The sequence below is a fragment of the Spermophilus citellus genome (assembly GCF_964194105.1).
Source record: "Spermophilus citellus genome assembly, chromosome: 5".
In the NCBI taxonomy this organism is placed as follows: domain Eukaryota; kingdom Metazoa; phylum Chordata; class Mammalia; order Rodentia; family Sciuridae; genus Spermophilus; species Spermophilus citellus.
In genome coordinates this window covers 86362236-86387245 of record NC_138186.1, presented here as the reverse complement: position 1 = coordinate 86387245, position 25010 = coordinate 86362236, and the positions used below count along the sequence as shown (strand labels likewise).

Here is a 25010-nt window from a genome sequence, read left to right as displayed (position 1 = left end):
TTACTCTAGAAATTTATGCAATGACTAAAAACATTTCAGAAAAAAAAAGAAAAGAAAATTTGTTTTCTCTCCTAAAGGAATTTGTATCCAAAGTATTCAATTTGTTAGAACCTACAACAAGCTCAGAAAAAGGGATGAAGAAAGTAAGGCCTGCAGAAGCTAGGAAAAACATAACAGTAACTGGACAAAGAAAAACTGGTCTAGGAATTTTCCAGAACAGAGAATTAAGAAGTTAAAATAAGGAAGAATAATATTAGAATTAATGGCATTAAAAGATGGCTCCAGGAGGTGTATTTTTCTCCAAGTAAACAACTGCTTTTCAGCAGTTTGTCTTTCCACAAAAGTTTTTTAAACGTTCAATTATTTGTGAAATTTCTGGAAAATATCTAGAAAATGAAATTCCATTTTACTCTTAAAAAGAAGCAAAGACAACAATCACATGCAGCAAAAAATTAACAGAAAACACATCATGCAGAATTTTTAGTCTTGCAATTCAATGCTTGCTTCATTTAAAAACTGTTTCTAATCAAATGTTAATAAACATATTTGCTATAGGGCAGACTAAAAATACTGCATTTTCCTAGAAATTACACACAGCTGAAAGACATTCAAATGGAATAAGACAAAGGGTTTAGTCAAAATGATCACCTCATCCTCCTGATAAAGAAGACATAAAAAGCAATTTAAACATATTAATCCATTGTTCACCTTTGTATATTATACACACACATTTTATCTCACCCTCCCTCCCTTTAAATAATATAAGTAAGATTCCTGAAAAACTATATTCATCTAAAAGTGAGTACATTTTTATCTTTGGAGAATACATGATACTCTTTGAAGTGTAAACACCAGTTTTCTTTCAGTTTATTCTGTGACAAAGACCATATCTTTGAAAATAAATAAATATTTTCTTCCTTTAGGACAGCTGAAGCATCCTACAACTACAATATTTTGGCAATATTTTTATAAAAATATAATCTTAACAAGACAAAGATACCATTATAAATACAATCTTACTTCTTTAAAGTCCAATCATGGATAAAACATAAAGTTCATGACTTATAATTCAGACATCTATCTAAAATGATATATAAAATGTCAAATTAATAAAAAATTAACTGTAGACTCATCTATTTTGAATTTGAAATAAGGGTAATTTTGTTTTCTGATATTTAATATGAATATATATTTAAGATATATTTCATCTAACCCAGTTTGAAAGACGTCAAAATATCTAGTTTATACAAGAATTAGAAATTGATGATAATAAAAACTATTTAAATACTCAATATAAATGTTTTAATAAAATCAGTAAAGGCAATATAAACTAGAACTTATAACTAATCCTAACTTAACTTTCCTAATGTAAGCCCCTTGTATAGACACAACATAATACCATTTATTACTTAAACACTGCCTATTAAAATTTATAGGTCTTCAGATTAAAGATTAAATGTTTTTAAAACAGTACTTAATGGTATAATTATAGCTAATTACTCTTAGAAATATTATAATGATTTAGAGAGGCCAATATACAAAACTTTGTTTATTTATTTATTTAGGTACCAGGAACACTTAACCACTGAGCTACATCCCCAGCCCTTTTTTTATTTTTTATTTTGAGACAGAGTCTCACTAAGTTACTTAGAACCTCACTAAGTTGCTAAGGCTGGCCTCAAACTTGTGATCCTCTTGCCTCAGCCTCCCAAATTGCTAGAATTACAGGTGTGTGCCAGAGTCCAGTTTAAAACTTAATATATTTTAGAAATAAGCTATTTTAAAGAGAAGTGCTATTAATATGTAAACATACTTTCACATGAATGCTTAGTCTATTGTCTACTTCAAACCTTAATTCAAACCTTGTACCTAATTCAAACCTTAAAGTAGATAATAAATTAAAAATAGATACTTTGTACTTAATCCTAAAAGTTTCAAAAGACAACGATTCTTAGCAATTTAAAACTATCATACTTGGAAAAGAGGAGGAGGAAAGCAGTGTCCTGAGTCCCTTGAACTAGAAGCTGTGGCTTCTGCAGATATCAACAGAGTTATAAAGTTCTGCACACTAAAAGAATGAGTACTTAAGCTTTTTGAAACATAAGTCTAAAAGTAAGAAATCTTATTCGGGCTCCTAATTTAAAAATATAACTTGCAGCATGATTTTTTAAAAAAATATTTATTTTTTAGTTGTAGTTGGACACAATATCTTTATTTTATTTATTTATTTTTATGTGGTGCTGAGGATCAAACCCAGGGCCTCACACATGCTAGATGACCGCTCTACCACTGAGCCACAACCCCAGCTCAGCTTGATTGTTTTTTGGCATTAAAATTTTAATTAAAAAAATAGTTTACTATACCTCAGGACTTCTGCGGTTCTGTAAAATCTGTTTGTCAGTTTCTTTGTTAGCAAAGTATCTAGTACAGCCTCGGTTTAAATACTATAATAAAAGAAATATAAAACAGAATTAATATATACAACCCACAGGGAAACAAAAAAATAACATCAAACAGGACTAACCATGAAGAACTTCTGAACATAAATTGAGTATTGTGTAATTCCTCAATTAAACCAGTACTTCAATATTTTATATTTTTTACTACTTATCTAACCAAGAATAGTAAAAACTCCTAATCCCTGGAATAGATTAAATAAAATTATTAAAGTAAAAAACCAATACTGTGTTTTTATTTTATTTATTCTAATTTGCTATATATGACAGCAGAATGCAATTCAATTCATATTACACAAATAGAGCACAATTTTTCATGTCTCTGGTTGTACACAAAGTAGAGTCACACCATTCGTATTTTCATACTCGTAATTAGGGTAATGATGTCTATCATTCCACCGTCTTTCCTACCCTCATAAACCCTTCCTTTCCCTTCCTCACACTGCCTCCCCATCCCCATTATGAATCAGCATTCTTATATCAGAGAAAACATTCGGCATTTGGTTTTTTGGGATTGGCTTACTTCACTTAGCAAATGTGTTGTGTGTATACACACACACACACACACACACACACACACACTGGAATATTACTCAGCATTAAGAGAGAATAAAATCATGGCATTGGCAGGTAAATGGATGAAGCTGGAGATTTTTTTTTATCTTTAAAGGGCAATTTTACACGTTCTCAGTATTGAATCTCTCCCCCTCCACAGTTTTTTTTATTGGTTGTTCAAAACATTACAAAGCTCTTGACATATCATATTTCATACATTAGATTCAAGTGGGTTATGAACTCCCATTTTTACCCCAAATACAGATTGCAGAATCATATCAGTTACATATCCACATTTTTACATAATGCCCTATTAGTAACTGTTGTATTCTGCTACCTTTCCTATCCTCTACTGTCCCCTCCCCTCCCATCTTCTCTCTCTACCCCATCTACTGTAATTCATTTCTCTCCTTGTTTATTTTTCCATTCCCCTCACAACCTCTTATGTGTAATTTTGTATAACAATGAGGGTCTCCCTCCATTTCCATGCAATTTCCCTTTTCTCTCCCTTTCCCTCCCATCTCATGTCTCTGTTTAATGTTAATCTTTGCTTCCTGCTCTTCCTCCCTGCTCTGTTCTTAGTTGCTCTCATTATATCAAAGAAGACATTTGGTATTTGTTTTTTAGGGATTGGCTAGGTTCACTAAGCATAATCTGCTCTAGTGCCATCCATTTCCCTGCGAATTCCATGATTTTGTCATTTTTTAATGCTGCGTAATACTCCATGGTGTATAAATGCCACAAATTTTTTATCCATTCATCTATTGAAGGGTATCTGGGTTGGTTCCACAGTCTAGCTATTGTGAATTGTGCTGCTATGAACATCGATGTGGCAGTATCCCTGTAGTACGCTCTTTTAAGGTCTTCAGGGAATAATCCGAGAAGGGCAATACCTGGGTCAAATGGTGGATCCATTCCCAGCTTTCCCAGGAATCTCCATACTGCTTTCCAAATTGGCCGCACCAATTTGCAGTCCCACCAGCAATGTACAAGAGTACCCTTTTCCCCACATCCTCGCCAGCACTTGTTGTTGTTTGACTTCAGAAGGGCTGCCAATCTTACTGGAGTGAGATGGTATCTTAGGGTGGTTTTGGTTTGCATTTCTCTGACTGCTAGAGATGGTGAGCATTTTTTCATGTACTTGTTGATTGATTGTATGTCCTCCTCTGAGAAGTGTCTGTTCAGGTCCTTGGCCCATTTGTTGATTGGGTTATTTGTTATCTTATTGTTTAATTTTTTGAGTTCTTTGTATATTCTGGATATTAGGGCTCTATCTGAAGTGTGAGGAGTAAAAATTTGTTCCCATGATGTAGGCTCCCTATTTACCTCTCTTATTGTTTCTCTTGCTGAGAAAAAACTTTTTAGTTTAAGTAAGTACCATTTACTGATTCTGGTTATTAACTCTTGTGCTATGGGTGTCCTATTAAGGAATTTGGAGCCCGACCCCACAATATGTAGATCGGAGCCAACTTTTTCTTCTATCAGACGCAGAGTCTCTGATTTGATATCAAGGTCCTTGATCCATTTTGAGTTAACTTTTGTGCATGGCGAGAGAAAGGGATTCAGTTTCATTTTGTTGCATATGGATTTCCAGTTTTCCCAACACCATTTGTTGAAGATGCTATCCTTCCTCCATTGCATGCTTTTAGCCCCTTTATCAAATATAAGATAGTTGTAACTTTGTGGATTAGTCTCTGTGTCCTCTATTCTGTACCATTGGTCCACCCACCTGTTTTGGTACCAGTACCATGCTGTTTTTGTCACTATTGCTCTGTAATATAGTTTGAAATCTGGTATCACTATACCGCCTGATTCACACTTCCTGCTTAGAATTGCTTTTGCTATTCTGAGTCTTTTATTTTTCCATATGAATTTCATGATTGCTTTCTCTATTTCTACAAGAAATGCCGCTGGGATTTTGATTGGCATTGCATTAAACCTATAGAGAACTTTTGGTAATATCGCCATTTTGATGATGTTAGTTCTGCCTATCCATGAACAGGGTATATTTTTCCATCTTCTAAGATCTTCTTCTACTTCTCTCTTTAGGGTTCTGTAGTTTTCATTGTATAAATCTTTCACCCCCCTCCACAGTTGTGGTGCTGGGGATTGAATTCAATGCCTCAAATGCAATACTACTGAGCTACATCCCAGTCAATTATCTTTTTAAAATACAACTTATAACATTACTACTACAAGTAATGATGAAAATCACCCACCTGCTAAACACATGAGATCTCCAAATAACATATTATACCTTAATATTTTAAGTGTCATTCTGAATAATTATGAAATACTATCCTTATTTTCTTAATTTCTGATTGTTTAAAATATTTTTTTTAGTTGTAAATAGACACAATATCTTTATTTATTTATTTTTATGTGGTGCTGGGAATTGAACCCAGGGTCTCACGCATGCAAGGCAAGCGCTCTACCACTAAGCTACAACCCCAACCCTAATTTCTGATTTTTAAACTCAGTTCTTCAAAACATGACTTTCACATTTACTGAAAGTTAACAGTGACTATATATAAAATTACAATATTTCCTTTCAAATAATTTCAGCTTTTCTTCTCTCAATGATTTATACTACTTCTCAGAAACCCTACAAAGTTAATAAGAGCTTTCAAAACAGAATAAGGGATGAAGTTGGACAAAAACAGAGGTTAAACAACTCTAATCCAAAAATTCCCAATCTAAAATGCTCCCAAATTTAGAGTTCCAGGTTTGTTGCATTTTACATTTTGGATTTGGGATTTTCAAACTTGTGGTATTCACCTGATAAAGTCTATGCAAATATTCCAAAATCCAAGAAATTCTGAGATCTGAAATACTTCTGGTTCCAAAGCATTTAAGATAAGAGATACTTAATTTGAAATATATTCACCTCAAAGAAAATCTCTTACATTTTAAAGGAGGTCCATTAGATAGTACAACAGGATGAAAAAAGTTTATAAGGAGGTCCATAAGAAAAACAACAGGGGGTTCCCAAGATGGCCGCAAATAGAGTGCATCACACCCCGTGTACCGCGCCACTGCGCAGGTGAATAACGAGTTAGAACGACAAAAAACTATCTTGTTAGGAACTTACAGCAAAATGGGGGTGCACCGAAACCTAGAGGAAGGATTTCCAGCACCGAGGTCCGGTAATTGAGTGTCATACACGAGCCAACTGTGCAACCGGAGATCCGGGCTGACTGATCCGCACGGCCGCCCCGCGGCTACAGATGGCAGGGAGCCGCCGAGAAGTGACCAGCAAGCAGGGAGATTGCTGCAGATTCTGTGGAATCCTGCCGCCTGAGCACTCACGGAGCCCCGGGCTGAGTTCGGGATTTCAGACGGGGAAGGAAGCGGGACAGTTCTATCCCCCACAACGGAAACTCCACCAAGGAAACCAGCGGCCACCATATTGGAGAGCTGAAGTAACCACCGCCACTCTCCAACAGATTGCAACAATAAAACAGGTATGTGTTACTCAGCTCATCTCCCATACAGCGGGGAATTCGCATAAAATCTCTCCTAGGCTCTCCGGGGGAGGGATTATCAGAGCAAGCCTGCATAAAGATGTGGAGAAAACTAGAGACACCCGACCTTCAACTCCCCCTCCCATCAGCGGGGAAAACGAAACCTGTATTGCCAGCTCGGGGGGAGGGGCAAGCGGAAAAAATCAAAACAATAGAGTGCGGGGGGCGGGGGTTCTCAATAGCCACCCTCCATGCCCAACAAACGGCAGGCCCAGAGTACAGTTTGAACTGCCAAGAGGCATCACTCAGGGGAAATCCGGTCTAGCAGGAGAAACCAGGGGACTAGAGGCCAGGCCCGCACGGCTGGGCGGCTGGAGTCCGCCCCCCGCCGGCGACCGACCACACGACTGGGCAGCTAGAGATTGCCCGCCCACCAGCAACAGCCGGCCTATTGCCCCTGCAACTGGGTGGCTGGAGACCCCACGCCCGCCTGCGACGGCTGGCCCATTGCCCCTGCGATTGGGCGGCTAGAGATCGCCGCCCACCAGCGATAGCCGGCCCATTGCCCCTGCGACTCAGTGGCTGGAGACCGCATGCCCGCGGGGGGCCAATCGCCCACCGGCTGCCCGCACGACTGGGCAGCTAGAGACCACCCGCCCGCCAGCGACCAATCACCCGCCGGCTGCCCGCGCGACTGGGCAGCTGGGGACCGCCCACCTGCCTGCGACAGCCAGCCCATTGCCCTGGCAACTGGGCGGCTAGAGATCACCTGCCCGACAGTGACAGCCCACCCGCTGTCCATGCGACTGGGCAGCTGGAGACTGCCTGCCAGCCGGCGACCAATTACACGCCGGCTGCCCGCGCAACTGAGCGGCTGGAGTCCGCCCACCCGCCAGCGACCAATCGCCCACCGGCTGCCAGCATGACTGGGCGGCTGGAGACCGCCCGGCCACCAGTGTCCAGGAGCTGAAACCAACCAGAGACAGTCCAGTCCCACCCCTCCATTCGGACACCCCAGTAAGGAGCCTGGGGCCCACCATAGCAGAGAAGTGACGTCACTGGAGCTCAGCCGTCGGAATTCCTTCCCAGCAGAATCCACTTTAGCAGGCATAGTCTACCAACACAAAGGAGAGACAACAGAGATATAAAAAACCAAAACAAATTCATAGAAGAGAGCAGAAACACAGCAATCAAATACAGCTGGAAAGTAGCGTGAACATCATGAAAAAAACAAGGGAAAAAAGAAGTACAAACAATGCAGGACAACTTAAATCTACAGGAGGACCTAGAAGCATCAGAAACATGGATAGGGAAAGAACTCAAGGCATACCTAACTCAGATGGAAAGGAATATTAGAGAAGACATGGGACAGCAAGTCCAAGCAATAAAAGTATATTTTGAAAATGAATTAAACAAACAAATTCAAATGGCAAAGAACAAGCTTTACCAGGAGATAGAGTTCTTAAAAAAAAATCAAACAGTAATACTAGAAGTGCAAGAAACTATAAACCAAATTAAAAACTCAAACGAGAATATTACAAATAGACTTGATCAAGTAGAAGTCAGAACATCAGATAATGAAGACAGTTTATCAACTTGAAAAGAATATAGTCAACTCAGAAAAGATGCTTAAATCCCACGAGCAATCTATTCAAGAGATATGGGATGTCATAAAAAAACCAAATCTGAGAGTCATCGGGATAAAAGAAGGCACAGAGATCCAAACCAAAGGAATAGACAGCATATTAAATGAAATAATTCTAGAAAACTTCCCAGAGATGAAAGATGGAATGGATTGCCAAATCCTGGAAGCCTACAGGAACCCAAACATTCAAAACTGTAATAGACCAACTCCAAGACATATAATTATGAAGATAGCCAACGTACAGAACAAGGAGAGAATATTAAAAGCTACGAGAGAAAGGAGGCAGATTACATTCAGGGGTAAACCAATTAGGTTAACGACTGATTTTTCATCAAAGACTTTGAAAGCGAGAAGATCCTGGAACAATGTATTTCAAACACTGAAAAATAATGGATTCCAACCAAGAATACTGTATCCAGCAAAATTAAGCTTCAGATTTGACAATGAAATTAAAATCTTTCACGATAAACAAAAGCTAAAAGAATTCACAGCCAGAAAACCAGCACTGCAAAGCATTTTGAGCAAAATACTACAAGAAGAGGAATTGAAAAATAGTGCCCAAAACTAACAGCAGGAGGTATCTCAGTAAAGGAGGAGGAAAATAACCAAAAAGTAAAAACTAGCCAAACTAAAATAAATCAATAAATAAACATGACTGGAAGTACAAATCATATTTCAATTGTAACCTTAAATGTTAATGGCCTAAACTCACCAATCAAGAGACATAGGCTAGTAACCTGGATCAAAAAAACAAATCCAACAATATGCTGCCTTCAGGAGACTCATATGATAGGAAAAGACATACACAGGCTGAAGGTAAAAGGTTGGGAAAAATCATATCACTCACATGGCCCTTGGAAGCAAGCAGGAGTGGCCATACTCATGTGGAATAAAATCAACTTCAAACCTAAGTTATACAAAAGGGATGAAAAAGGACACTATATACTGTTAAAAGGAACCATCCACCAACAAGACATAACAATTATCAATTTGTATGCATCAAACAATGGAGCTGCAACGTTCATAAAACAAACTCTCCTCAAGTTCAAGAGTCAAATAGACTACAACACAATAATTATGGGTGACTTCAACACACCGCTCTCACCATTAGACAGATCCTCTAGACAAAAGCTGAATAAAGAAACTATTGAACTCAATAGCACAATCAATAACCTAGACTTAACCGAAATATATAGAATATATCAACCATCATCAAGTGGATACACGTTCTTCTCAGCAGCACATGGATCCTACTCAAAGATAGACCATATATTATGCCATAAGGCAAATCTTAGTAAATATAAAGGCATGGAGATAATACCATGCACCATATCTGATCATAATGGAATGAAACTGGAAATCAATGATAAAAGAAGGAAGGAAAAATCCTACATCAAATGGAAAATGAACAATATGTTACTGAATGATCAATGGGTTACAGAAGACATAAAGGAGGAGATAAAAAAAAATGCTTAGAGACAAATGACAATACAGACACAACATACCGGAATCTATGGGACACAATGAAAGCAGTTTTAAGAGGGAAATTCATTTCTTGGAGTTCTTTCCTCAAAAAAAGAAAAAAAACAACAAATAAATGAACTCACACTACACCTCAAAAACCTAGAAAAGGAAGAGAAAAACAACAGCAAATGTAGTAGAAGACAAGAAATAATTAAAATTAGAGCAGAAATCAACGAAATTGAAACAAAAAAAACCATTGAAAAAACTAAAAGTTGGTTCTTTGAAAAAATAAATAAGATTGACAGGCCCTTAGCCATGCTAATGAAGAGAAGAAGAGAGAGAACTCAAATTACTAACATACGGGATGAAAAAGGCAATATCACAACAGACACTACAGAAATAAAGAAGATAATTAGAAAGTATTTTGAAACCCTATATTCCAATAAAATAGAAGATAGTGAAGATATCGATTAATTTCTTAAGTCATACGATCTGCCCAGATTGAGTCAGGAAGACACACACAATTTAAACAGACCAATAACAAAGGAAGAAATTGAAGAAGCCATCAAAAGACTACCAACCAAAAAAAGCCCTGGACCAGATGGGTATACAGCGGAGTTTTACAAAACCTTCAAAGAAGAATTAATACCAATACTTTTCAAGCTATTTCAAGAAATAGAAAAAGAAGGACTCTTCCAAATTCATTCTATGAGGCCAACATCACCCTGATCCCGAAACCAGTCAAAGAAACTTCAAAGAAAGAAAACTACAGACCAATATCTCTAAAGAACTTGGATGCAAAAATTCTCAATAAAATCCTGGCGAATCGAATACAAAAGCATATCAAAAAAATTGTGCACCATGATCAAGTAGGATTCATCCCTGGGATGCAAGGTTGGTTCAATATACGAAATCAATAAATGTTATTCACCACATCAATAGACTTAAAGACAAGAACCATATGATCATCTCGATAAATGCACAAAAAGCATTTGACAAAGTTACAGCATCCCTTTATGTTCAAAACACTAGAAAAACTAGGGATAACAGGAACTTACCTCAACATTGTAAAAGCTATTTATGCTAAATCTCAGGCTAGCATCATCCTAAATGGAGAAAAACTGAAGGCATTCCCTCTAAAATCTTGAACAAGACAGGGATGCCCTCTATCACCACTTCTATTCAATTTAGTTCTTGAAATACTAGCCAGAGCAATTAGACAGACAAAAGAAATTAAAGGCATAAAAATAGGAAAAGAAGAACTTAAATTATCACTATTTGCAGATGACATGATTCTATACCTAGCAGACCCAAAAGGGTCTACAAAGAAACTGCTAGAGTTAATAAATGAATTCAGCAAAGTGGCAGAATATAAAATCAACACGCATAAATCAAAGCCATTCCTGTATATCAGCAACAAAACTTCTGAAATGGAAATGAGGAAAACCACTCCATTCACAATATCCTCAAAAAAAGTAAAATACTTGGGAATCAACCTAACAAAAGAGGTGAAAGACTTATACAATGAAAACTACAGAACCCTAAAGAGAGAAATAGAAGAAGATCTTAGAAGATGGAAAAATATACCTGTTCATGGATAGGCAGAACTAACATCATCAAAATGGCGATATTACCAAAAGTTCTCTATAGGTTTAATGCAATGCCAATCAAAATCCCAATGGCATTTCTTGTAGAAACAGAGAAAGCAATCATGAAATTCATATGGAAAAATAAAAGACTCAGAATAGCAAAAGCAATTCTAAGCAGGAAGTGTGAATCAGGCGGTATACCGATACCAGACTTCAAACTATACTACAGAGCAATAGTAACAAAAACAGCATGATACTGGTACCAAAACAGGCGGGTGGACCAATGGTACAGAATAGAGGACACAGAAACCAATCCACAAAACTACAACTATCTTATATTTAATACAGGGGCTAAAAGCATGCAATGGAGGAAGGATAGCATCTTCAACAAATGGTGCTGGGAAAACTGGAAATCCATATGCATCAAAATGAAACTGAATCCCTTTCTCTCGCCATGCACAAAAGTTAACTCAAAATGGATCAAGGAGCTAGATATCAAATCAGAGACACTGTGTCTGATAGAAGAAAAAGTTGGCTATTATCTACATACTGTGGGGTCGGGCTCCAAATTCCTTAATAGGACGCCCATAGCCCAAGAGTTAATAACAAGAATAAATAAATGGGACTTACTTAAACTAAAAAGTTTTTTCTCAGCAAGAGAAACAATAAGAGAGGTAAATAGGGAGCCTACATCCTGGGAACAAATTTTTACCCCTCACACTTCAGATAGAGCCCTAATATCCAGAATATACAAAGAACTCAAAAAATTAAACAATAAGATAACAAATAACCTAATCAACAAATGGGCCAAGGACCTGAACAGACACTTCACAGAGGAGGACATACAATCAATCAACAAGTACATGAAAAAATGCTCACCATCTCTAGCAGTCAGAGAAATGCAAATCAAAACCACCCTAAGATACCATCTCACTCCAGTAAGATTGGCAGCCATTATGAAGTCAAACAACAATAAGTGTTGGCGAGGATGTGGGGAAAAGAGTACACTTGTACACTGCTGGTGGGACTGCAAATTGGTGCGGCCAATTCGGAAAGCAGTATGGAGATACCTGGGAAAGCTGGGAATGGATCCACCATTTGACCCAGCTATCGCCCTCCTCAGACTATTCCCTGAGGATCTTAAAAGAGCATACTATAGGGATAGTGCCACATCAATGATCACAGCGGCACAATTCACAATAGCTAGACTGTGGAACCAACCTAAATGCCCTTCAATAGATGAATGGATAAAAAAAATGTGGCATCTATACACAATGGAATACTACGCAGCACTAAAAAATGACAAAATCATAGAATTTGCAGGGAAATGGATGGCATTAGAGCAGATTATGCTAAGCGAAGCTAGCCAATCCTTAAAAAACAAATGCCAAATGTCTTCTTTGATATAAAGTGAGCAACTAAGAACAGAACAGGGAGGAAGAGAATGAGGAAAAGATTAACATTAAACAAAGACAAGTGGGGGGAGAGAAAGGGAGAGAGAAGGGAAAGCATATGGAAATGGTAGGAGATCCTCAATGTTACACAAAATTACATAGAAGAGGATGTGAGGGGAAAGGGGGGGGAACAAGGGAGAGAATCGAACAACAGCAGATGAGGTAGAGAGGGATGATGGGAGGGGAGGGGAGGGGGGATAGTAGGGGATAGGAAAGGTAGCAGAATACAACAGTCACTAATATGCCATTATGTAAAAATGTGAGTGTGTAACCAATGTGATTCTGCAATTTCTATTTGGGGTAAAAATGGGAGTTCATAACCCAATTGAGTCAAATGTATGAAAGATGATATATCATGAGCTTTGTAATGTTTTGAACAACCAATAAAAAAGTATAAAAAATCTCATGATTAAAAAAAAGAAAAAGAAAAACAACAAGATGAAAAATAGTTTAAAACATTTCAGCTTTTCTTAAATTAGGTTACTATAATTCCATTATACCATGGCATGAATTACAAGACAAATATATCACATATATTCACCAAGAAAAATGTATAGTAAATTTGAATGTTTTAGGGGGATAAATTGATATTTTAGATGATCAATGTACCGATTTCCCTCTGTTATAAGTAAACATTAACATACTCCAAAATCAGACAATGATTACAGTTTCTTCTTCTACCCTTGAAGGGAAAAGGGATAATGCTGAAAGATTTTCAATTGACTGTTTCAAAAGAAAGAGTTATTTTACTTAATAGAATGGCAATGTAAACATAGAGCCCAAACAAATATTCTCATTGCTACACGGTGCTTTATCTCCCCACTTCAATTTTTTGGTCAAGTTTTTGGCTTACAGACAGTTGGACATAAGACTAAAGGGGCTGGATATGTAGGTTAGTGTCCAACACTTGCCTAGCATGAGCAAGGCCCTTGGTTTGATTCCCAGGACTGCAAAAAAATTTAAAACGTAAGAATGATATTTGTTTCTTCTACCTTTTCTATAATTAGAAAGCTGTAACTATCCTTCCATCCATTCTCATTCTACCTAAGCTTTCTTCATATTCAAGCATCTTTGCATGACTATAGCAAAAATATTTTAAAAGTTTTAATAAAGAGAACTTTTTAAACCTTTTATTTTTTAAAATACATGTATAGTTAATACAAATGTTTTCAAACAGGTGTATCTCTACAATTCCTTATGTACACAAATTGGATAAAATAATGACAAAAAATTCAACAATTTTGGATGTGTTTGGTTTATCAGTTATAACTAAAGGACTTAACTAGAAAAACCTGATGAAATTACTGAGACAGTGTCAAGTCACTTCAAAGCAAAATTATTTGGGGAAGGACACAGAGAAGTATTTGTATGAAGATATACATGAGAGGAAGCACAAACTGTCTAATTTTCCACTAAAGCCCTTTATAGCTCTTCAGCCTCCCTCCTACCACTTTCTGCCTTATTCTTTATGATGCTTCTTGCTTTTGCTTATCTTCTTCCATCTTCATTTAAACACTTGGAAAATCCTTCCATTAAGTCTTGCAAAATCCCCAGGTCACTAAAGCATTCTATGTCTATTTTCTTATTATTCAACTTATCAGTCAGATTATGTGTCTCCCATCACATTCACAGTTGCTTGGTAACAGGCACTGTTTCTCATTTAATCTTTTTAATCCTGGCACATTACCTAACATCCAAGGGGCAAGCAATAAATATGTGTTGTTGAATTAAAGAATATAATCATATGTCCTTTATTACTATTAATTCAGTGATCAAACTTTTTACAGATAAGTCAAAGGCAACTAACTTGAAAGCTAGTGTTACAAAACTATTATAAATTTCTAATTGAGCTTAAATTAATGTGGGGTTTAACTTCTACCCTTTTACCTATTGCATTACGTACCTTCTCTATATATACAGGATAAGTATCCCTTATCTGAAATACTTGAGAAAGTGTTGTTTTGAAGTTGTTGTGTTTTTTTGTTTTTTGTTTTTTTGTTTTGTTTTGTTTTTTGTTTTTAATTTTGGAGTATTTGCAGACTTTCCACCTGAATATCCCTAATCCAAAAATCTATCCCTAGATTTGGGATTCAGATTAGGAATGTTCAACCTGTATTATAAACTCAATATAACCCTCAATAAAGATCTCTCAGGGGCCGGGGCTGTGGCTTAGTGATAGAGCGCTTGCCTGGCACATGTGAGGGACTGCATTCAATCCTCAGCACCACATAAAAGTAAAATAAAGGTACTGTGTTTTAAATAACTTTTTTTTTAAAATCTCCTTAGTGACTGGGGTTGTAGCTCAGTGGTAGAGTGCTCGCCTAGCATGCAAGAGGCACTGGGTGTTCAATCCTCAGCACCACATAAATGTAAAATGAAGATATTGTGTCCACCTATAACTTAAGAAAAAATATTTTTAAAAAAATATCTCCTTAGTACAGAAATCATTCTAATACATTATATAGTTGTTCTTCAGCATCTGTGGGAGATTGGTTCCTTTACTCCTATAGATATAGAATAGCAAAATCCTCAGGTGTTCAAGTCCCTTACACAAAATGGAACAGTATTTATATAAAACCTATACATATAGTCTCATATATTTTATATCATCTATATATTACTTATAATACTTAAAGTCAATGCTATGTTACACTTTATTGTTTAGGGAATAATGACAAGGAAAAGACACAATTTTTTTTTCACTCTGACTAGTTTAAATTCAGTTGGTTGAAGCACATAAATGTAGAAGGTAAACTATATTTTATTTAATGTAGTTATACACTGCAAAACTAGATGCAAAATTCACTAAAATAAGTTTTATAATGGAAGACAATTCAATTTGCAAAAATGGTATGAAATTTATTTTCTTCCAACCTACCCGAAAATTATCTGGGGAGCTCAAATGAAGTTTTTCCCTAATGTCTTCAGAGGCACCAGCACACAATCTATAAAAGATATGATAATTCCTTTCCTCTTTGCCTTGAACACAGATCCTAGATTTCTCCAGAAGATAATGTGAAACAAATCCTCCAACAACTGAACTCTAAAAAACAAAAGACAGAAAATATATTTTTTTCATTTAAAGTCTTAAACTATAATTTAACAAGGTTAAATCAATCTTTTCTAATAAACATTTGTCTATCAAAGGGTATAATATGCATCAAATACAAGGAGAAAACAAATAACTAAATGTAAGCTTAGAATATCTGTGGAGGTCATTGTTCATTTTAAACATCTCCATTAAGTCTTTTCCCAGACCCTTCTAAATTTTGAGCCTCTATAGAATCAGAATTGACTGTGCCTTGTACCTCAATAGAAGAAATGGAAGACAGGAGAGATTCCAAACATGAAGAATTCTTAAGGAGATGAAAATACTAATTACCCTAATTTGATCAGTGCACACTGTACAGATGTTGAAATATCACTGTACCTCATAGATAGGTACAATTACTATATGTTAAAGCAACAACAAAAGAATAAATTATCGGGGGGGGGGGGGGAATACTAAATATGAAATTATGTTTGATGATGAAAATCCAATGTTTACATTATAAATCTGAAAAGAGCTTTTGGATAGTCACAGTGAATCTATGTGTTTTCGTAGCTGAAGTAACAAAGAAACTTACAGGGTAAGTGCAAGTACAGCACTAATTCTTCACAAAACCTTGTATTTTTCACAAATATTCCCCAAACATATTATCCCAAAAGTCACTTTCACTTACCTTTTCATTGAAATGTATTTCTACAAATTTTCCAAATCGACTGCTATTATTATTTCGAACAGTCTTTGCATTTCCAAAGGCTTCTAAAAGAGGATTAGCTATTGAGAAATAAAATGACATATCCCATCAAAAAATGAGTATGAAGAAAAGCTACAAAACAATATGCACAGTATGTCTCTTTAGAAAAAGTACAAGAGAAAATCCTCTCAGAAATATTAACATGGAGGAATTACCAGGTAATGTCAAATTCCACAAATATTTAATGATCACTCAACCCACTATGTTCAGATATTACTCAAGTGCATAAGATAGAAAAATTTCTCAAAGTACATAAAAAGAAAATATCAATGTTATAGGAAAGACTAAATTTCAAAGTTACTAAGATAAAATTTACAAGTCAACTTTAAAAATTACCCCTAAAATGTTCAAGGTTTAACAAGTACTTCAGCCCCGCAAGAGATTTTATTATAACAGCTAAAGAGCAAAGATTTTCAGTTTAACAAGTACTTCAGCACAAGAGATTTTATTATAACAGATAGAGAGCAAAGCTCTTGTGACAAAATAATAGGCAAGAAGTTATTACTTGACTTACACTTCTAAAATATTTTATATATTATTATTACTTGTAAGTTAAAAATTTGACATAAAGGGCTAGGGCTACAGCTCAGTGGCAGAGCACTTGCCTAGCATGTGCGAGGCACTGGGTTCCATCCTCAGCACAGCATTAAAAAATAAACAAATAAAATAAAGGCATGCTGACATCTACAACTACAAAATTTTTTATTTTTTTACATGCATATCCAACATAATTTAACAAATTAAAAAGAGACTTTTGGGCTGGGGTTGTAGCTCAGTGGTAGGGCAAGGGCACTTGCCCTGCATGTGTGAGGCGCTGGGTTTGATTGTCAACACCGTCCGTCAACAATTAAAAATATACGTATATTTTTTAAAAAGAGACTTTACAGTAAAAAAAAAAGACTTTACAAAATTACATAAGAAAGGCTTTCAGGGGACTGGGGATGTGGCTCAAGTGGTAGCATGCTTGCCTAGCATGCATGAGGCCCTGGGTTTGATTCTCAGTACCACATAAAAAAAATAAATAAAATAAAGATATTGTGTCTACCTAAAACTAAAAAATAAATATTTTTTTAAAAAAGGCTTTCAGAATAATAGTTTTTAAAATCCTTATAAACATATGGAACATTTTATGATTATTTTATAATCATACACACCCATATCATGTGTAATAGAATCTATTCTTGCATTCATCAGTATCTCTATTATAAACACACCAGATTAGTATTAATCTTATATATTTTTATCAACAACCTCAAATTGCTTCATAATATTTGTCAGAATATTTCTTATGAAGTCTTTCAAAGTTCGTTTTCTTATTTTGACCAGCAGAAAGCAAAACTAGCCTCCAAACCCTTTTAAAGATCATTCCCTAGCCATTTCACTTCCCAAAATAAATAGAAAACCACTAAAACTAAAAGAAATATTAACATATATCCTCACTTTTCAGAAAGGCAAGAGAACTGAGGCCAACAAGGCCAACCAACTCTCAAAAGGTCAGATGACTGGCAATTGACAAGGGGGATTCGACTACAGGTCTCCCCAACTCCTTTACTAATGATCTACTAAAAACTTAAAGTAAAGCTTAACATAAATAAAATATCTCCAAACAGGGTAAAAACCCCTCCATCAGAAAATTATATTTATGCTACTAATAATATATTCATTCCCAAACCAACAACCAAATTTCCATTAAAGAAGGCATCAAAGCTTTCTATGATCACCCAGTTACAATATGATCTTCCATTTTGTAATAGCAGTTCCCAATTTTTCTCAACAACATACAACATACTACACAGTATATTACCATGAGAAAAACCTGGGCTTATATCCAATTTTCAAGTAGGTCTGCATCTCAAGTGAATAATTAATTTAACTCAATAATTAGTTTTTTATTGAGTTAATCCATGATTTGTTCTTTATTTATTTAACTTTTTAAAGGTAATATTTACCGAGAAGGGAGAAATGACAAAAGGGAAAGGAGAAAGTATTCAGAAAGCCCTAAAACACCTCAAAGACCTACAAGAAGACCCACATGACTAAGGCAAAAGGAGTCAAGACTCAATATGAGGCCAGAGGGTTAAGAGCCAGGCAACACAGCACAGTAGGAGATACTAGAGCTTTAGAGTGTCATCATGAGAACAATATAAAGCTGTTACAAGATTTAAAGGTCCCTCCTGCTACCATACAGGGACTAGATTAAGAAGAAGGAGGACTGTTAAGTGAGGAGACCAAACAGGATTCACAGTGCAGGCGCTGGGTACAGATTTGACATGATGGTGGCCTAGACCAAGTCTCAAAATTGAGGCACAAGAGGCATTCTAAGGAGTATGCAAACATGGACAGCTTAAGGAAATCAGTCCACACACTTGTCATCTGTTTTTTTTTTTAATATTTTGTTTTAGTTGTAGTTGGACACAATACCTTTATTTTTTATTTTATTTAATTTATTTAATTTTTTTATGTGGTGCTGAGGATCGAACCCAGTGCCCTGCACATGCCAGGCAAGCGCTCCACCGCTGAGCCACAACCCAGAGGCCCCCACTCTTGTCTTCTAAGAGAATGCTTTCATTATAATAATTTTCCTCAAAAAAGTGCCCTAAAAACAAATAACTTTTCTTCTCTTCTTTATAGAAAAACAAGGTCAAGAAAACAAACAGGAAGCCAGAGTTCCCTCTATTTCTTACATTCATTTGCCAATATTTATACTATGTGCCAAGTACTATTCTAGGAGTTTATAAAGTAAAATAAATCTCTGCCTTCTTAGTGCTTAATGTGGGATATGGACATAGGAAGAGACAATAGACATTAAGTCAATGAGAATATGACATATGAGTAAAGATCTGTTGGAGATGAGAGTTTTTTGCATCTCTGGGAAAAGAACATTCCAAACCATTGAAAGGATTCTAATAAGTTAATTTTAGTAAATGCTTAACAACAGAAAAATTAACAATACCTTCAACAATTCTTTCATCAATATCTTGACCTGTTCCATAGGATTCAGTCAGGTATCTATTTACAATATAGAATACAAAATTTAGATGATAATAATATTGCATATGATATATTTATAAATTCACTATTATTTATATGTGTAACTGAAACCTGAATCATCATTACAAGTTTTAAAAATTACAAATTTATGCTCAAATGCAACCATTTTTCTTTTGGGGGGGGTGGGTATTGGGGATTGAACTCAGGAACACTAGACCACTGAGCCAAATCCCCAGTCCTAGTTTGTATTTTATTTAGAGATAGGATCTTGCTGAGTTGCTTAGCACTTTACTTTTGCTGAGTCTGGCTTTGAATTCACAATCCTCCTGTCTCAGCCTCCTGAGTCACTGGGATTACAGATGTGCACCACCCCGCCTGTCACAACCATGTTCTTACAGCTTCAAATTTATTTAAAATTTGATTTGGATTGCCTTGAATGTTTAAACCAGTGTTATTTTTAAGCTGTTTTTAGAAATATTCTGATTTTAATCAACCACTTGATTTAAATATATAACATATTTCATATGGCAATATTCATCAACAACATGAGATTCACAGCCTTTTGTTACTGCCTATTAATTCAACATTATGGCTATAGAAAATAAGGAATCTGCACCTGAACAAGGCAAAGTTCTCAATCTTTGAGCTGTTACATGAAAAGAAGACACAATGAAACAACTATTTACTTAACACCTTTCCAAACAAAGAGCAATCCTTATTTACAGTGTAAGTATACATTATAAGTATGGTTCCTTAGCTTTTTGTTTATTTTCCTACATTAACCATAGACCCACCATATGACTATCATATTCAGGAGAGAAAGAATAAGAAATTGAACCACTTCCAAGAGTATAGAGAAGCATTTATTTAATGAGAATGGCATATCTATAACAGGCATTAATAAATTCTTCAACTTGTTTTACATAAATAATTCTGAGAAGCATACACATTTACAGCGAATAATACATAATACAGCAGGAACAGTACTAGTGAATGTGCTGGTCCTAGCAGTAAGATCATGATTAGATTTAACTTCGAGGTATGTAAATTAAAAGAACTAACTAAAATAAATGCTAGGGTTCCTTCAATTTTTAAAATGCTATGATTCTAAACAAAGTGTTTGGAGTTAAATTTGATGACAGCAAAGGGGATACACTGAAGAAAAAATTGGGGAAGTGGATATAAAAAGGTGAACATCATAAGCTTAAGGGAAAAAATGGTTTGAAGCACACTACTAGAGAAACACTGAGAAGAGAATGTCCACCTGGATTTTGGGTTTTGAAAGAACATTCCTAAATTTCCCTTTGCCTAACTAGCACTGGTTCTCCCAGGATACTCATACAAATAACATCAGAGCTGGCTTTCAATAATCTATAGACTAGCTTCCATATAAGGTAATTGTATCTTAAAAATAATAGAGCCCACATTCCAAACTATGCCACAAAATATACAAAGGTGTTAAAAGTCAACCTGTTCAAATTCTCAAAGAAATATTTACTCATGCTCATAACGGTACCAAGGATGGAAAAAATTCAAGATCTCATCAACAAATGCATGCATAAATAAAATGTATCCCTACACTGGAATATTACTCAGCCTTTAAAAGGAAGGAGATTCTAACACATAATACAACATGGGGTTTGGGGGGTTTTCTATCTTTTTAAAGAGACAGGGTCTTGGTTTGGAGATTTCACTTGGTGGTAAGGCACCTGCTCAGCATGTGCAAGGCCCTGGGTTCCATCCAAAACGCCACCAAAAACAAATAGATAAATAAAAAGAAAATGCAAGGTCTTGCTAAGTTTCCCAGGCTTGTCCCAAACTTCTAGGTTCAGTCTCCCACAATCTGGGACTACTGGAACACCAGCCTAAACACAGGTAAATCTTAAATTGAGCAAAATGAAATAAGTCAGTAACAGCAAGATAAACACTGTATTGATTCCACTTTTATGTGGTATCTAAAGTAAGGTAAATTTATAGAATCCAAATGTAAAATAGCAGCTTCAAGGAGGTGAGGATAGTGGGAAACACAGGATTTTTAAATGGGTATATAGTTTCAGTTTTTCAAAATGAAAACTTCTGAAGATTGTATGCACAACAATGTGAGTACACTAAACATCAGAAATGGTTAAGTTCGCAGATTCTATATTATGTGTTTTTTACCACCAAAATAGTGTCAATCTGTTAAAAATATTTCAGGTTAGCTAACTACTTACCTGAGAACAAATTTTGTATTTTCTGTTTTGCCAGCTCCTGATTCTCCAGATACAATGACAGACTGGCTTATCTTGAGTACCTTCATGTCTCGAAAAGCCTTATCAGCTAGGGTCAAAATAATAAATAAATGGTGAACAATACACTAAATATAGTTATTAAATGATAAAAGTTCACTTTAGAAGCATTTGCTCCTAAAGAAATCATAAATTAACAGTTAATGAAATTTTTTAGCACTCAAAAGTGTTAAAATAACATCTCCAAAAATATTTACTTTCAACACTCTTTTTTTAACAATTTTTATATCAATTTTATTGAGGTACAATTAGCATATAGTAAGACTTGCCAATTTTTTTGTGTGTGTATGTGGTGCGAGGGATTGAACCCAGGGCCTTGTGCATGCGAGGCAAGCACTCTACTAACTGAGCTATATCCCCAGCCCTCTTTCAACACTCTTATTACCCTAACAGCAAAATAACATGAAATCCAAATAAACAACTCTTAAGTTCATGCTTTAATATCTACATATTACAAATTGTGACTCTTTTCTCCCTAATCCACAGCAGATCTGCAGAGGGATTTAAAAAAAAAAAAAAAAAAAAGCTTACTATGCATAACTAATGAAGCCCTCAGAGAGAAGCAGAAGTAAGAAGCTTCTAATTAAGAAATATGGCAACCAAAATTTTTGCCGGAAATAAAAAACACATAATTGCAAAAGAAATATATAAGATTCCCTGTAATGCTCCTAAGAATTTAAACATCTTATAGAATTTGCAGCCATTTCAAAGATAAGCAAACTGCTTTAAATTTTAAGACTTGCAATTGTTTATAATTTTTAACTATCTTCCTTACATTCCAACAATTTAAGCTATAAAATGTCTTAAATTTTAAAAGACTACACAGATTAAGCAGAATTTAATTATGTTAAATTGGTTTGAAATTAAAACAAGTTAAAATACTTCCTGACCAATTTGGCTCAGTAAGACAATTTCTCACCTCAAACATGTGCTACCCATACCAATAAAGAAATCTTTATAAATGACTTAGACTCTAAGAACAGAATGTAAACCACATGCTATAGTTGGAATAGGTTTGGGTATCCCCTAAGGATTACTGTATTGAAGACTTGGACTGCAGGGTGGCATTGTTGGAGGTAGTGGAATCTTTTGGAGGTGAGGCCTGGTGGGAGGTTCCTTGGCTTGCTGGGGGTATGCTCTCAGAAGGTAGGTCTCCTAAAACCCTTTGAGTACTTAGAAGAGAGTTGTTATAAAAAAGTAAGCCATGGCCCTCCCAACTCTCTGCTTCTGGTTCAAGATGTAATCACTTGCTTGCTCTTGCCATTGCTATCTGCCATGATATAATGCAGCCAAGGGGCAGTTACACCACAGAGACTGCACTAACTATGCTATTTGTGAACCTTCAAAACTGTGAGCTAAATAAACTTCTTCATAAGCAGCCTGTTCCAGGCACTTTGTTATATTGATGTAAAGCTGACTAATAAGCAATATGCAAGAGTACACCCATTCCTTTGTTCAATTTATCAACAACCTGTTCCACCCACTTTTATAAAATCATTTTAAATACTTTATTATACTTTATCTTAAGCAATAAAAGACTAAAAATAAAATAGTTTGTCTACACTTTGTAACTTCTCTCCAGTGATGAGCTCACACATATTCAGGATCTAAGTGTTGTGCACCATTTTGCAGGCTGATAAAAGAATATACAAATGTTCATCAAATTGTCTTAGACTAAAAGTAAATTTGCTGATACACTGGACTTGGCTGATGCATTTATTCTGCCTAGTAATACAGGGCACACACATCAACCACCCATCAATCTCAAAGTAAAGCCTGGTTAGGCCAAAACACAAGTATAATAGGAAAACCCAAAGAGAAACTGCACTAAGAACCAGCATCAAAACATGGCATTCATCTGCTGGTTATGTGTGGAAGCAAAGCAGTGAGGTAACATCTCTGACTTGTCAGGGAAAAGGATAGAAAGTAATTTCTAACTCTGACCAAATAACTCCATTTCTCCATGCCTCAGACCTAGAGAGCCTCAAGAAGAGAGGCTAAGAAAGGCCAAGACAGATTGCACTATTTTTGTACACAGATTCCCCAGTATGTACCACTTTCAATTATTTAATTTTATAAAGCCCTGATGCAAAATACTGCATGAAGGAAGCCTGCTCTTTCATCTCAAACATGGCCCAAGTAACACACTCACAGGCAATGACCTGGGTAAGAGAGGAAGGCCTGGGCCTCAAGGCTGCAAAGGAGGATACTTCTTTAAAAAAAATTTTTTTTAGTTGTAGGTGGACACATTATCTTTATTTAATTTATTTATTTTTTATGTGGTGCCTCATGCATGCTAGGCACGTGCTCGATACTTTTAAGATACAGCTGATCATACTGAGGAATCAAAATACTGCTTTTATTATGACAGAAACACCTAAGAGGACACAGGCATCCAACAAAGTTGATGATGTATGACTGCTCCATGAGTTGGCTGCAAAAGTATTCTTCCCCACCCTGTATACAGGATACCTGCTCCTAACCAGGCTGACACATCCAAAAAACAAAATATATATTCAAAAAATAAATATTCAGTTCATGGTATCTTCTATTAATCCAAGAGAAAAACTATATAAATTTGTATGATATAAGAAAAGACAGGAATTAAAATACAAGCAAAGCACTTACCAATTGCAAAGACATGGGGTGGCATTGTCCCAAGAGATTTTCCTTGATATGATTTTATTGTATCTGAAGAATATATTTTAGGGATATCAAAGTATGGGTTCACTGCAATCAGAATGTTGGCGACATATGTCTAAATAAGAAAAGTATAAAATAAAATTTTCCAGTTAACTTTTTCATTCAAAGCTGAACAAGACTCATAGGAGAAAAAAAATATAAAGCAAATAGATACCTCCAATTCTCTATATAATCAGGACTTTAATATTTGCATTTCTAACAGTAAATATTCCCTGATTTCTAGAGAATCCATCACTTACAAAACTATTTTTTGTGAGATATAATTTTATGTACTGCATGTAACTTTATTTACATATAAATATATGGCTTTATTATAGATTACTTTATTGCTATTTTGCCTTTGTTATTCAGTCAGGGTGTTATGTTCATTTTTGTTAAATCCATGTATGCTAATTATATTATCGATGATATTTATTTTAAGGTGGTTATTAAGTATGTAGCAAAAAAGGGTGCAACAGTTTTGATAAAATAGAAAAAGTTGGATTAAGTCATATCTAAGGTCACATACAATTTTAAACTTCTATTCCATCCTACTAAAGAAAGCCACAATCAACGATCTTCTCTCAAAAGTGGCTGCAGCCAAAAATCAAAATAAATTACA

General features: G+C 35.6%; 1 protein-coding gene across 10 annotated transcripts in view; it reads right to left on the bottom strand.

Moving 5' to 3' along the window:
• MYO6 (myosin VI) overlaps positions 1-25010 on the bottom strand; it is a 156508-nt gene that overhangs the window by 62287 nt on the left and 69211 nt on the right. For all 10 annotated transcript variants that reach the window (XR_014021960.1, XR_014021961.1, XM_081294320.1 and 7 more), the window contains 6 exons: positions 24335-24464; positions 21632-21737; positions 19381-19436; positions 16350-16447; positions 15506-15670; positions 2364-2444 (listed from right to left, as the gene is read on the bottom strand). Coding sequence is in view for 8 of the 10 variants with exons in the window: in XM_081294320.1 (XP_081150446.1) it covers positions 2364-2444; positions 15506-15670; positions 16350-16447; positions 19381-19436; positions 21632-21737; positions 24335-24464 (636 nt within the window). In the remaining 2 variants the exon portion in view is untranslated. The remainder of the gene's footprint in view (positions 1-2363; positions 2445-15505; positions 15671-16349; positions 16448-19380; positions 19437-21631; positions 21738-24334; positions 24465-25010) is intronic.